This window comes from Topomyia yanbarensis, chromosome 2, assembly GCF_030247195.1.
Source record: "Topomyia yanbarensis strain Yona2022 chromosome 2, ASM3024719v1, whole genome shotgun sequence".
In the NCBI taxonomy this organism is placed as follows: Eukaryota; Metazoa; Arthropoda; class Insecta; order Diptera; family Culicidae; genus Topomyia; species Topomyia yanbarensis.
Window position 1 is genome coordinate 145592382 of NC_080671.1, and position 15977 is coordinate 145608358.

The 15977-nt window shown below is 39.8% G+C and overlaps 1 protein-coding gene across 1 annotated transcript; it reads left to right on the forward strand.

Moving 5' to 3' along the window:
- The first annotated feature begins 11491 nt into the window (after nucleotides 1-11491).
- Nucleotides 11492-12364, forward strand: LOC131679831 (uncharacterized). Its single transcript, XM_058960579.1, has one exon. It carries the CDS (start codon nucleotides 11492-11494, stop codon nucleotides 12362-12364), a length of 873 nt encoding a protein of 290 aa, XP_058816562.1.
- The last annotated feature ends 3613 nt before the right edge of the window (nucleotides 12365-15977 follow it).

Sequence of the window (15977 nt, forward strand, 5' to 3'; positions counted from 1 at the left end):
GTTTGGTGTTTTTTTTCTTCTTCATTCCGAAACATCCACCGGCCAACATTACCGCGGGCTATTTTCCTACAGCAGTAAGAGAAAAAATTGCCTTCGCTAGGGAAAGGGTTATGAATACTGTACACACCTGTTTGCCTTTGCTTGAATGGCCGGTTCCGGATTGTATACCGAAAAAGGTCTAACCTTGAAGTCGTTGCACTAATTAAGGCTGGAACAAGCAGTCTGACAACGAGACTTGATGTATGCGGGAAGTGCATTTGTGGAATTGATTTAGTTGAGGTGCAATTAGAAATTGCTAACTTCAATACAATTACATATTTATTTATATGTTTAATCATTATGTATGCATTTCCTTTTGCATATATTTGCTATTTGATAATATAATGAAGAATGATAGCACGATGTTTATAAGTTACATACAGGGTGTAATCGGACAAAGATTAATATTTGTTCGATTTCGATCTGGAAGGAACTTTCCTTCGGCTCCTTATCTTTTTACTACTTCACTTCGCGTCTTTAGCCGCAAGATTTAATAAACCTACATTAGTTGACTTTGTCTCATCAGAATCCTACATTAACTTAGTGATAGGACTAAGCTAGCGCCGGATTGACGCGCTAGCTCCAAAAACGAAAACACGGTTTGTGTAACCCAAACCCCTAGTCCTGCGTGCTGTCAGCGATTCTTGTACTGAGTGGAATAATGTTGCTATTTGTTTATTTGGGGCTTTAACTTTTAAGGTTATTAAGCCTTGTGCCCTTACTAATACTGTTACAGTTTGGAAAGTACTCTATTGAACACAATTTACACCTATCCGGTCCGTTTCGGTGCCGTGCGCGCGCCGGTATTCTTTCTTGCATTTACAGAGGCGTTTACAGATCTCCGGTACGGAACTGCGCCGGACAAGTGTGAGTGCTCGCATTTGGGGTATGCGGGTAGGGCCGGGCTCTACTCTAGACAACTTCTTATATCAACATCGATTAAGATAAGTGTGCCGTTCAACTTTTCAAATCAAACCATTTTTATAGTTTTACTTTTAAAACTTTCAACGTGAGATTTTTCTCTATCTCGATTATTTCGTAGGTCCCTTCAGATCGCACGTACAAAAACTCCTCTATGTCGATATTTTCTCTATCTCGATATCTCCCTATCTCGATGTATCTAGCTGTCGATGTGTGTTTTTTTCTCTCAAGACATCACAAAGCATATACATAATGAAATGGAAACTTGCGATCAGGGCGCTAAGTCCTATATCAATATTCTGCATGTAGGGGCGGTAAAGACATGATTTGGGGTAAAGTGGATATTCAATGTTTTCCTACGAGACTTTGTAAAACGAATACATCTTAATCTGCATATATCGAGGTTTTATTGAAATTATACATTTTTGGGGTCAAAATTTTGACTTTAACGTGCTATAAAAATATTTAAAATGCAGCCTTCTGTAGCACGGAAATCATCGTGGTCAAAACAATTTCAACATGGGGAGACGACCAAGCGCAGAATTCTTTTATGGGCAATGACGGTTCTTAAAAATTTTTCAAAAATATTTTTATACTTGTTTCGGTCCGTTAAGTTAATTTTAAAAGTTTGGAATGAAAAATTCTTTCCTTATAGAAAAGATTCCGTATTTAATGAATTTGCGTTAAATGATGTAATTTTTATCAAACTTTGTATGGATATATCTACTCGCCTAATAATTGCTTCTAAAGTACTCATACATTATTTTATACTTTATGAACTAGTGATATGATTTTACATAAATCGGATCATTAAAATAATTATTACTAAAACTTGTACGAGATTGAACGCAATAACTAATGTTGGGGAGACTTGACCAAGATTTTATGGGGAGACATGACCAAGTGGCAATAAGCCGAGGAAAGATAAAATTTTTCTGATATTTACTATGCTGTCGTATCTACTGTTAATCATGCCACAAAAAAAATCCCACATCAAACATCAGTCAAGATGTTTACTAGATGTACTAGTAAACAAAATTAGTAGTAATAAGGCTGATTTCGTGACGTGTGAATATGCATTGTAAGCAGTACAGTTAATCCTTAAAAGGAAATGCATTAAATAAACACAGTCGAAATTTATGAAATGCAACCATTTTATATTTTTTACTGCTACCTAAGGACCTCGACAATATGGAAAAAAAAGGATTACAGTATTATTTATGTCACTATTTTTTATTCTGATTTTTCAAAATTTTCTTGATCAAGTCTCCCCAGGCCTTGGCAAAGTCTCGATCGATCCCGAAACTTTTTTTGAAAAAGTAAATTAAAAATTCCGCAAAAAATCATGAACACGAACAATACCTTTTCACACTATATCCCAATGACTTTGGAAGGATTGAAAACTTTTTTAGAGATTTATGCAGGTTTAGCTGAAAACCTGGTCAAGTCACCCCATGTTCCCCTACATGTGGGGCAGAATGATAAACCGCAAATATAGGCTACCTTCTCAAACAGCAAACCTGATGTTTAGCACTGTGCGTGCACTTTACCTCGTTGTCTACTACCCTACTTACCCCAATACGCGCATCTATCTTCATTTCCCGGTATGCATTATGATGTCCTGAAGGAAAAGTTGTCTCTAAGAAAATCATTGTGTTCTATATGTCGATCTCTCCCTATGTCGATGGTCCCTTCAATATCGACATAGAGAGAGTTAACTGTACAAGAAGTGATTAGCAAGAATGGTTGCGGGAAACGATTCAGCAACAATAATGGCTTAATCTAAAATTTGCTTTTTGCTTTAGGTGCATTGGGCTTCCAATGGCGAATGTTATAAAAATGGTTAAATTTATTCATAGAATGTTGAAAGTTCAAAGGTCAGCAATCATTATCTTAGTTGAAAAAAAAACCGCAAGCATTTATATAGAACAGCTTCTTAGTTCGCAACAAAGAATTTTAAATGCGGTAATATTTATAGTAAAACAGTATGCATCTGTACAAACAGTACAAAGAAAAAAAAAATAGTCATACACTATAGTTCTTCGGATTTTAGAATCTTTGTATTCTTGATTCTTTGGATTTTTTTCAATTTTTTCTATCGAATTCTGAGAGCTCGATATTTTAGGATGTTTGTTTCATGAGTTCCAGATATTTTTAACTCCTCGGGCATTTAGATCTTCATGTTTGCACTAATTTGATTTGTATCTTTAGCTTTGGGAATCTGTATATTTTAGCCATTTCGGAGCTGCGGATTAATTGTTGTAACAATAAGTTCTTTTAGTTTTGGTCGCTAGAAATAACCACCGAACAATTACAAGTTGTCTGGATGTACCTTGATCACTTATCAGTGCACAAATTTGCATTTGCCAGAACCTTCCGACAGATAATTTTCTAGCTCATAGCCACCTAACCCAGGCCCGTACGCGGGGGGGGGGGGGATGGGGGGGTTCAACCCCCCCCCATGAGGGTTTTGAATTACTATTAAAAATTTATTAACTTCCTGTTCAGGAAAAAAATACTGCAATCCGTTTTGACACATAAAATGTCATTTGAGATCGGTCGCTCTAGAACAGGGCAGGAAATATTCGAACCGAACCTATGTTCGAATACTTTCAAAGCGCGAAGCTTTGCGTTACTGGTTCGTATTCACAAGCTTCGCATCAGAATCGCTTACCATCGTAATTGCGGACATTTGGGCGATACTTTTGCATGCTCTTCAGCGAGGACAAATGAAGCTTCTTGTTCATTTCATTGATGTTCGGAAAGATATGTAAAAGCTTTTGCGTAGTTTTCGACGAACACGAGCTAAGCTCTTGGTTCGTGTGATCGATATTTTTGAAACAGTTACACGGAGCTTCGAAGCGATGTTCGCGAACACAGAAAAAAGATTACCTCGAAGTATTTCAGAATCGCGAACACCGAAGGATTATTTTAATTTAGCATCGCGAGGGCCATCGCTAACGTGTTCGCCGGACGATATTAGTTTTCTTTATTCAAATACCTACCTACTAGTTATGCAAAAAAGTATATTCTAGACAGAGGCCTTGTATTAAGGGTGGAATAGGTGAAAAATAATTGTGACAATGTGTAGCTTATGGATGCTGGGGTTAACTGAAAAGTGACGTAACAAGTTTATTTAAGATACCCTACTGATATATTACCAGTAGGGATAAAATCAAGATTTCGTGACAGGGCGGGGATAAATTTTCAAATGAAATAAATTAGGGCTAGAAAATGAAGCTAAACACAATGTACACAACGTATTGAGTGGCTCGCTTATCTTAGTCATGTTCCTATGTCAGTTTCTTGAGGATCCAGTTATGTCAGTTTCTTGAGGATAAAGATATCGATATCCATTCAAAGGAAAAAATCGATTATCAGTTAAATAAATAACCTTCATGATGTGTATGATGAATCCTAGAAATAAATAGGGAATGTCAATAAACTCGACCATTCCCGATTCATATTTGGCAGTTCTGGTCGTTTTGTAAATCTTGTTTTCGACTAACAGTAAAACCATTTTGATTCAGAAGTATGTTTTAGAAGGGCGCATGTTTTTCGTGCACTTATTTAAAAAAAAACGCTTTGAATCCATCTACCAGTGTGATGAGACATTTTTATAACTGTTTTCGAATATTAGATCGGTTGAGAACTTTTAGAACATGATATTTCGAGAAATTTTGAAAGTGAAATTAAATCAGTTGTAAAGTTATAGAAAATAGCCTTTTAAAATGAACGAACAATCGAATTATTACTAATACTTTATGAATTCATTATCTAAGTTCTTCATTCAATGCAATATGTATGCAAAAAGTTAAAAACTGGATTTCCCTTGAGAACTGGGCCAAAAAATCGAAAAAAATGTGTTGGCGATCCGAGAACTAGAACAGAAATTGTAACCCTTGGACCTCTGAAGTGCATGCGTACAAAATGCTATAGTCTAATGTTTGTTTTCATTCATTTCATTTAATAATTTTCAGTTGAGCAATTCTGTCGCAAACTGCATTGTGGAGCGAGGATCATAACTTCCTAAATTTAAGTGTTCTTATTAATTTAGTACACTCTCTTTAACAAAAAACTACTCTAACGAATGAACGAATGGGAGTAGGTTCGATAAATTTTGAAAGAAGCCGTTAAATCAACCACTTAAGGGATTACACCACCGCAAAATTAAAAAAAATCGAAATTGATCTTGATTGATTTTATTATTCCATATCAACATTTTAATAGGGCTAATAAGATTTGTGAACAAACTTTTGTTTTGCTGATTTCTCTTAATTTGTTATCATTTCAACACAGAAAACATTTGAAATCGATTCTACCAAGGGCAAAGATATTGATTCATGTGTATTTTTCATAAAATTCAACTCTGTAGCGGAAAAATGAGCGAAATAAGTTTGTTTACAAAAGTCTCATTAGCCCTTTTGAAGAATTAATATTGTATTGATCTTAAATATGGGTCTTCAAAATAATATATCAAAATTTGGAATGCGACAAAAAGCGAATAATAATAGAAAGACAGTATTCGAAAAAGTTCGAGTTTAGAACGACTTTCATTCTACTTGGAGTTATTTATTTCGCTTCTCATTTTCCGAGATTTCCCTTACATAAAGCATTTCGGCTATAACTGATTCAAAAAAAAATACAGGGGGCCCTAAAGATTTCTTTCTTTTATTTTTTATTAGTAAAAGTCAAATAAGGGAAGATTACATCATGGAGAAGATAAACCAAATTTTGTCCTTTTCAGAATTGTTTTTGGATTTCCAACAAAAAAAATCACTAGAACATTGTTTGTAAGTTCTTTGCGTTTCTCCATCAGTAATTAGTTAACAAATACAATACAAACAAGTTGGAATATCCTTCTCATTATTTATCACAAAACACATGTACAGGAGTCAGGAAATAAATTTCATAAAAGTGGAACATGTAATAAGTTTGACACTTCATTTATTAAGTGAACAGATTCTGTCGAAAATGTTTGAAAATAAATATTTTGTCTCTTGTGATTAGGTAATCAACCAATAAACTTATAAAACAATATTATAAAAATCATTTGGAAGCTTTCCTCTTGGTTTGGTACAGATGCCAAGAAATTATAATTCAATTAATGACAATAATAATGGATTCAAGTATGTAGGTATTTGTTAATAAATTCATTTGGTAAAATTAAAAATAACGTTTAACACACAAATCATCGCATATTATTGAGTGAATATGACTAGCCGATTTAGGAATGTTGCGCAAGAACGTTAGAAACCGCAACAAGTTGAAAACAAAGGCCAACGGACTACGCCTAGCTACCCCTCAGTGGATGCAAATAACTGAAGTTCGCCGTCTAACTGAACTCAGACGTCAGCAGTGAGATTCCATCCGAAAATTGTTCTTTTTAGGAAGAATTTGTTTTAGATAGGGAGATTATTAAGAGAGGGGTAATGGTTTTAGCGTTAAAAAACACTATTTGCGATTTTTTTAGAAATTTGGGCGAAGCGAATTGATCAAAACTTTTGTACATTATAATGTATCATTTCATCCAAAAGAGTCATTTCACCAAAAAACATTTTTTCACGCTGAAACCCTTACCCCCTTAAACATACTTTATACATCTTCACCTAAACTCCTTGGCAGGGAAAATATATTCCGATTGAAGAAGAAAAGACGAGTTTGCAATCAAAGTAGCTAGTAAACATAATTGTATTCCGAAAAAAGAATTTGAATTTCACTACCACTACGCTCATTCAAACTCGTGGCTCATAAATTGGTAAGGTATGCGACGCACCTAATCCCTAAATCCTAAATTATAATCTTAAAATAATCCATTTTATTTATACTCAAAATAAGATTTACAGTTTATGATTTTAAGACAGATAGTCACGTAGCGAACATGTTCGCGGTGGCCTCATGATGCTGATGCTTGAAGCGATATAAAACTTCGATGTTCGCGATTCTCAAATAAACGAGGCATTCGCTTTATATGTGTTCACCGAATATCGCTTCGAAACTCTGTGGAAATGTTCCAAAAACGCAAAAACCACGAGCCAAGAGCTTACCTCGTGTTCGACGATGTGTGCTTCTAAGGTTAATGTGAACTTTTTCGAACATTGTAAAGAGCGAACTAGATGCGAAGCTCGCTTCGTCCGAGCAGAGATAAGTTTTACCCCTAAATGTTCGCAGCGATTGTGTCAAACTCATCGATTGCATGTGGTATGCTTGAGAAGGTGCTTCGTGAAGCTTCGAACAGCAATCAATTCATTTTTCGAAATTTTCCTGCCCTGCTCTAGAATCAAGTCAATGAAGAAACCAAGGACGAAACTTTGCGAGAGTTGCTGGAAAGGGATGTATGTCGAGTTGGATGGCTTCTCTGAAGGATCGGTTCACGTTTCGACAAGCTTCGATATTAGCAACAGTAGGGAGTAGACAGCAGATGTCGGTCAGCGGACTAGCAACGGCAGCTAAGAAGGAAAAACACGAAGTTGGAGACAATCGAGATAGCGTTGTCACAATCTGATAAAAATTAAATTAAGGCATGACTTACTATGATTGCACTAGAAAAATTAACTTTTTATACTGACGAGGTAGAAAGTTGGTGTCTTCGATAAAGTTTTAGAAATGCTCATAATGAAGAATTTTGTTGAGCAACTTGAACTTGTACGACTTAAAGTTATCGATTTATAAAGCGTTTTCTAAGGCAATCCCCTTGAATATAGTTTTTTAATATAACTTTTTCTCACTGTGACTTTTCGTGCAAACCATGTTCCAGACAAACGTTGAGGTATTAAACCAAATAATATTGTTGAAGACAGCAAGTAAAAATATCGTTGAAGACTGCATGTAAAATTTTACCTGAAATCGGCGGTGCGGCGCACAATTCTTGTAAAAATACTCATTCCTTTTAGAGTCATTGAAGAATTTTAAATTTTTTTACACCAACTTCGACTGCGTATAAGAGAGAAAGGTGCAAACCAAAATGGACGAGCAGGCACTAGGATGCAAAATACCTACCTTTTCTGCGGCTGTAATTTTTCTGCCTACATTCACATTTCTCTTTCGGTGCTGTTGTCCGTCGCTATTGCAGGACGCTCAGCGCTGTAAGGCAGTCTGTAAGCAAAGCAGTAACATGACAAAAAAATACTGCCCCCAGAACAGCCACTAGACGCGAGCGGTACAGCTTCTCTTTCCTTATTTTACACTTTTTAATATTTTTAATCTATTCAATATTTTCAATCACAAACGAGGACAATGAATGCGGTTCGTTTACGCCACGACCGGAATCAACGCTTTCGTGTGCGGGCATCTCCCTTTGACTACGCAGAGAAAAGTGTACAAAGCGAGAGAACAAACTTTGCTACGCCACACTCTCACCGAGCAGTCGGAGTATAGCAGCAAAACGATCTCAGACAAACTTTTATAACTTTTGAAAAAGTAAGTTAAAAATTCCGCAAAAAATTATGAACACGAATAATACCTTTATACATTATATCTCAATGACTTTGGAAGGATTGAAAACTTTTTTAGAGATTTATGCAGGTTTATCTGAAAATCTGGTCAAGTCTCCCCAAGAATGATAAACAGCAAATAAGGGATTCCTTCTCAAACAGCAAACTTGATATTTTACAGTGCGAGTGCACCTTACCTCGTCGTCTACTACCCTACTCCCCCCAATACGAGCATCTATGTTCATTTCCCGATATGTATTATGATGTCCTAAAGGAAAAGTTGTCTCAAAGAAAATCATTGTGTTCTATATGTCGATCTCTCCCTATGTCGATGGTCCCTTCAATATCGACATAGAAAGAGTTAACTGTAGTATAGGAAATCGAGTGTCGTTAGGCCATTTATATCCCACACAATACTCGTCCCAGTACACAGGAGTATACAATCGCTATCTGCAAATAAATGCTCCCGTCTCTCAAACTTCCTTCCCCTTCACGAGTAGCGGTTATGCGTATCCCCCACCGCAATTAGCACAACCTGCGATCGTGAATGCTAGTGAAGTGGGGGGGGGGGGGGGGGTCCTACAGCTCGTCAGTTGGCAGCGAGACACGTGATGCCGAACGATTTGCCTACGTTTAGCGGGCAACCTGAGGAATGGCCTTTGTTTTTAAGTGCGTATACAACATCAACAGAAGCATGTGGTTACAGTGAAGTGGAGAATCTTGGCCGCCTTCAGCGGTGCCTTAAAGGTAATGCATTAGAAGCAGTGCGAAGTCGTTTCTTACTACCGTCGTCAGTTCCCTATGTGATGCAGACTTTGAATGCATTGTATGGTCGCCCTGAACCAATTATATATGCACAGTTAGCCAAGGTGCGTGATGTACCTTCACCGAAGCAAGACAATTTGAGGACGCTGGTCCATTTTGGGTTGGCTGTACAGAGCTTTTGTGATCACTTGGAAGCGGCAGGACAGATTGCTCATCTGTCAAATCCGGTACTACTTCATGAATTGGTCGACAAGTTGCCCGCACACTTGCAATTGGATTGGGCGGTTTTTAAGCGGCAGTACCTGGCAGTAGACTTGCGGTCGGGAGCTACATGAGTAACCTAGTTTCAGCAGCAGCAGACGTGACACTTTCCTTGGAGCCACAGGCATCACGTCGCAGCAAGTCGGAAAGATCAAAAGGGTTTCTCAACGCACATTCCACGATGCCACCGGGTAACAGAGAAGCAGTACCAACTGAACCAGAGCAACCAAAAGCTCCGGAGCGAATGACATCATGTTTGGTCTGCAACAAGTTGGACCATAAAGTGAAGGAATGCGAGACTTTTAAGCGAATGAGTTGCGATGATCGATGGAAAGTAGTGCATGCTCTCCACTTGTGCCGAGTTTGTCTTGGAAGGCACGACAGAAGACCATGTAGGTCACAAGCTCGGTGTGAGGTGGCAGGGTGCCAGGTACGACATCATCCACTACTTCACGGGACACCAACTAGGGCAATCCCGGTTCACCAAGAGCCCGGTCCTTCGGGAAAAGACAACAAGCATCGGAAGGGGTAATATCACACCACCACATGAAAGGTACAATGCTTTTCCGTATTCTCCCGGTAAATCTTCATTACCAAGGAAGATCAATACACACTCACGCCTTTATCGACGAGGGGTCGTCGATTACGCTCGTGGAGAAGAGAATTGCAGATGAACTGAAATCTGAGGGCGTCAAACGGTTGTTATGTCTCTCTTGGACTGGGAACGTCACCCAAGTGGAAGCAGATTCCCAACAAATCACACTTGAGATATCCGGCGACGAAGACAGATCGCGGTACAAGATCGACGACATCAGGACAGTCCGTTCTTTGGCGCTTCCGAAGCAAACGCTACGATACGACGAACTGGCTCGTCGGTACGAACACCTACGCAATCTACCGGTCAAGAATTTCGAAAGGGTGACTCCAGGTATACTCATAGGAGTAAAGCACGCACACCTGACTGCAACGACGTTAATCCGAGAAGGTAGACAAGGAGAACCCGCGAAGACCCGTTAAGGTTGGGCTGTCTACGGTCCCACGGTAGGCAGAGGAAAGCCTTCAAGCTTCAACTTGCATATCTGCGAGTGTTCAGCGGACAACGAACTGCACGAGTTGGTCAAACAGTATTTCACTGTAGAAAGTGTTTGCGTGTCAGTCGACCGTGGCCCGGACTCGGAAGAAGAAAACGGGCAAAAAAGTATTCTGGAGCAGACAACAAAGCGAGTGAAAATAGGTTTCGAAATCGGATTATTGTTGCGTTATGACTACGTTGAATTTCCAGATAGTTACGGCATGGCAGTTCGTAGATTGCAGTGCTTCGAGAGGTGCTTGAAGACGAATTCGAGTATTGGTGAAAACGTACGACGTCAACTGGTGGAATACCAAAAAAGGGCATGCACGAAGCGACGGAAGAAGAACTACGAACAGCTGATTTGCGGAAGGTGTGGTACCTGCCGCTTGGAGTAGTACATAACCCGAAGAAACCCACAAAAGTGCGCCTGGTCTGGGATGCTGCTGCCAAAGTGAATGGTGTTTCCCTGAATACGATGCTGCTGAAGGGGCCGGATTTAACAGCTTCACTTCCAACTGTTCTCGGCGGATTCCGCGAACGGAAGGTCACACTGGGAGGCGATATACGCGAAATGTTCCATCAAATCGAAATAAGGAACGAAGATAGAGACTCCCAACGGTTCCTATGGCGAAACAATCCGGAACAGCAGCCGCGGGTGTTTATTATGGACGTCGCCACGTTCGGGTCATCATGTTCTCCGTGCTCCGCCCAGTTCATCAAAAACCTCAACGCCGATGAATACCCCCAGCAGTTTCCACGTGCGGCCGACGCTATCCAACGTCGGCATTATGTGGACGACTATCTCGATAGCTTTGACACCGAGGACGAGGCGATTAAGGTCGCCAAGGAAGTCGCCTTTTTACATCAAAGGGGCGGCTTCACAATAAGCAGCTGGTTGTCCAATTCAACGGAAGTCCTTCGACGGGTCGGGGAACAGGATACCCCGTTACAGAAGCTCATCAACTGGGATAAAGGCAGCTGAGTTGAACGAGTCCTGGGAATGTCCTGGCTTGCTAAAGATGATGTATTTGTGTATTCCAGCAGCGTGGACGTTGGGGCAGCTGTCACGACGAAGCGAGGCATCCTACGATGTGTGATGAGCCAGTTTGATCCTCTTGGATTGCTGTCTCATTTTTTGATTCACGGACGGATCATTATCCAAGATATCTGGCGAACGCAGGCCAGCTGGGACGATGAAATTGGCGGCGATATTTTAAAGCGGTGGGGAGTGTGGACTAGCCTGTTCGGTGATCTACAGCTAATACGAATTGATCACTTCCCAGGAATTACGTCATCAGAAATAGAAGACCTACAACTGTACGTGTTTGTGGATGCCAGCGAGAGCGCATACGCATGTGTTTCGTATTTTCGCGCGGTGATTGCCGGAGAAATTCATATCGCGTTGGTTGCTGCGAAGGCGAAAGTGGCCCCACTAAAATCTCTCTTCGTACCAAAGTTGGAACTCCAGGCTGCGTTGATAGGAGCAAGGGTGATGAAAACGATCGGAGAGACTCATTCATTAACAATTTCTCGCAGATTCATTTGGTCAGATTCTAAAACGGTGCTAGCGTGGATCCTTTCCGACCACCGTTGTTACCGGCAGTTCGTGGCTTGCAAAGTAGGCGAAATTCTCTCCATAACAAACCCCGATGAGTGGCGCTGGATTCCAACTAAGTTCAACGTAGCGGATTTAGCGACGAAATGGGGAAAAGGGCCAGAGCTTTCCGCGAGAAGTTGCTGGTTTGCTGGTCCGAAAGTCCTGAAACGCACAATCACGCAATGGCCACAAATGGATCCTGCGATGCTCACCACAGTTGAGGAGCTGCGACCATGCTTCGTACACCGGACACAGCTGTCTGATGGTTTCATATAATGGAAACACTTCTCGAAATGGGAGCGTCTCCATCGATCAATAGCGTATGTATGCCGTTTCGATGTCAGCTGCCGAAAGACAAACAGGCAGTTGAGAGAAGTCGGTCGTCTCACAAACGAGGAGTTAGCAGCTGCTGAAAACGTGCTCTGGCGTGCTGTCCAATCGACTATCTATTTAGATGAAATTGTGCTACTGAAAAAACACCAGGAAAACAAGTTTCAGGGTAACGTCAAGAAAACACTGAACAGTTCTAGTCCACTTTACAATATGTCTCCGTTTCTGGATGAACACGGGGTGATCAGGATGGAGGGCCGAATTGGAGAAGCTGTTTTCGTCTCGTATGATGCCAAGAATCCAATCATCCTGCCAAGAGACCACCGTGTTACTTTTCTTATAGCGGATTGGTATCATCGAATCTACCTACATGCGAACAACAACACAGTAGTGAATGAGATGAATCAGCGATTCAGAAACCCACACCTACGGGCTCTCGTTCATAAAGCGGGCAAACTGTGCATGCTATGCAGAGTGAAAAGGCGAAGCCGCTGCAACCCAAAATGGCACCTCTGCCAAAGGCTAGACTAAATCCGTTCACCCGTCATTTTTCCTACGTTGGTCTGGACTATTTCGGTCCAATGGCCGTCAAAGTAGGCCGATCTTTAGCGAAACGGTGGGTGGCACTGTTTACGTGCTTGTCAGTCCGCGCCATTCACCTGGAAGTAGTGCATTCGTTGTCAGCGGAGTCCTGCAAGATGGCTATTCGACGCTTCATCGTACGCCGTGGATCACCGCTTGAAATATATAGCGACAATGGTACAAATTTCCAAGGCGCTAACCGAGAGCTCCAAGAGCAGATGAAGTCCGTCAACCAGTCGCTAGCTGAAATATTCACCAATGTCAACACTAAATGGGTGTTCAACCCGCCATCTGCCCCGCACATGGGGGGCTCGTGGGAGCGACTTGTCCGTTCAGTGAAGACAGCATTTGCAACCATTAGCACCTGTAAGAACCCGAGCGAAGAAACCTTTGCTACCATAATAACGGAGGCAGAAGGAGTAGTCAATTCACGTCCGTTGACTTTCATCTCCTTAGAAGCAGACGATCAAGAAGCACTAACTCCAAACCATTTTCTGCTGCTGAATTCAAATGGAGTGGTTCAAAGGCAGCAAGATCTTATAGAACCGAAAGAAGCATCGAGGACTAATTGGAAGCTTGCTAGATACATGGTTGACCAATTTTGGCGGCGTTGGGTGAAGGAATACCTTCCCACGATCGCTAGGCATACAAAGTGGTTCGAGAACATCAAGGCACCAGAACCAGGTGACTTAGTGGTTATCGTCGACGAGGCCGTTCGAAACGGTTGGATTCGCGGACGAATTCTATCGATCATTCGAGACAGGAACGGTCATGTGTGCCAAGCCATGGTGAAGACTGCTGCAGGAGTACTACGACGGACAGTTACTAAGTTTGCTATTTTCGAGGTTCGCAAAGACGATAACACCGGTCCATCAGCTTGGAAGGACCAGTATTACGGGTAGGGGTATGTTGGGGCAAACTACGCCACTGCGCAATAGATAACTACGATCGTCTCGAGCCTGCACATTTTACCCATCATGTCACTGTCAGATCAGTTGCTACTTCCTGTTCCTAACAGGACTTATAACTAGAACACTTGTCAGTGAGGAAACACTTTATCAGTAAAAAGCCATTGTTCGGGAGAATTAATTAAATAAACTAATTGGATTATTATAATTTGAGGGAAACTAATGTAAGTAATTCGGATGCATTTATAAGAAAATTATATTAAAATATAAAAATTTACAGCTTTGAAGCTACAGTCAACAAATTTGACTTCGCTTTCAAGATTCCGAAAAAGATCCCAACAGCCCCTGTTGTTTGGTGTCCACATCAAACGTCTTGTTGTCTGAGGGTTGAACGCATACAGAAACGATTTATTCGTTTAGCGTTGAAAAACTTGCCATGGCGTGATCCTTTGAATCTATCTCCGTATACTGATCGATGTCGATCATTAGGACTTGACACGCTGCAACGACGTAAAAAGACCCAACAAGCATTGTTCGTTGGAAAGCTGCTGAATGGAGAAATTGGCGCCCTGCATCTATTACCATTATTGGACTTTCGAACACCATCCAGATCGTCTCGTAGTACAACGCTGTTGCATCCCAGATTCCACAGAACATCATTCGGATACAATGAACCGCTTATATCGTGTATCCGCATATTCGCTTTAGTAGAGGATTTGTTCGATTTTGGAGAAGATTCTAGTCGATTTGCCAATAAAAGTGGTAGCTCTAGGTTAATCTAAGTTTAAGTTTTGATATTGAAATATATTCATTAAGACTACGTGTCAAATGATGAATTGAAATACCAATTCAAATTCTCACCGCCAGGGCCGCAGAGAGAAAATGCGGGCCCGGGGGTCCAACGTACGGGCCCCCACCACTGTGTATTGCCTGAGTACAAAAAAGTTAATGTTTGAAATTCATTTGAGTTCACTGATATTATATATAGTACACTGAAATTTTATATTTATGTCCAGTTAGTGCCAATGAAGGAAAAACGTAGAGCTTTTCATATTTTGGTAGTTTTTTAATACCTCTTCGACAGTTTTGGTGACTTTGAAATGCGCCATTTTTGTCAATAGTATTTTTAAAAGTAAGGAGAAAGTTTAAAAATGTAGTGATTACAAAAATTAAAAATATTATCTAAACGGCGATCAACGGCAAAACAAATAAATAAACAATAGTAAAACTAAATATTAAAAGAATGTACAAAAAAGCTAAAAACAACAAAATCAACCAAATAAACAAATTAATGTCAATTGTCAAAAAAGGTTTAAGCGAGAAAAACCAAAACAGAACCAATAAAAAGAAAACAGGAAACTAGGAAAACATAATGCAAAGATCAAAGAAGTCGAACATTATTGAACAAGTGGTGAACGTGATTAAAATACGGAAGGAAAGTAGGAAAAATTTTAAGAATCAATGAAAATAAAAAAACTACTAAATTGAATACAGACCATAATTTGAAAAATGCATAAAGCTGAAAAACTCGATAAATCAAGAATAATTAAACTTATTTAACATTAAAAACAAGACATATTTAAAGCAATAGAAAAAGTAAATAACACGTTTATAATGCATAAAATTAGAGGAGTATATATAAAAAACAAGAATAAAATAAACATAGAAAAATTTAGAAAAATTGACCAAACGGAAAATTTTGAAAAACTGGAAAATTGGAATGATGAAAAGATGAAAAAGTAAAGAAAATTGAAAGTATTGAACAAAAACGGAGCAAACGGACCAAATGAAAAACAAAAAATAGTAGGAAAAAGCCAACTCATATTCTATAGAAATACACAAACTGTAGAAATTAACACGAAGAAAATGAATAAAGTGGATTAAATTGTTTAAAGAATAGAAAAAATGAAAGGGTTGTGTACAGGACACGACCACGGTGACATTAAAAATGTAGCTTTTTTCATGAGCGTGCAAATGAATTTTAGCTATCACACATATCGACTCACGCTCTTGTTCACTCGCCTGTTTTCATATGTTACAATTTGCTATATACCCTCCCCGTCAAAACA

Excerpts from the sequence above, each read along its gene's own strand:
- LOC131679831 (XM_058960579.1), top strand. The coding sequence starts at position 11,492 with ATGTCCTGGCTTGCTAAAGATGATGTATTTGTGTATTCCAGCAGCGTG.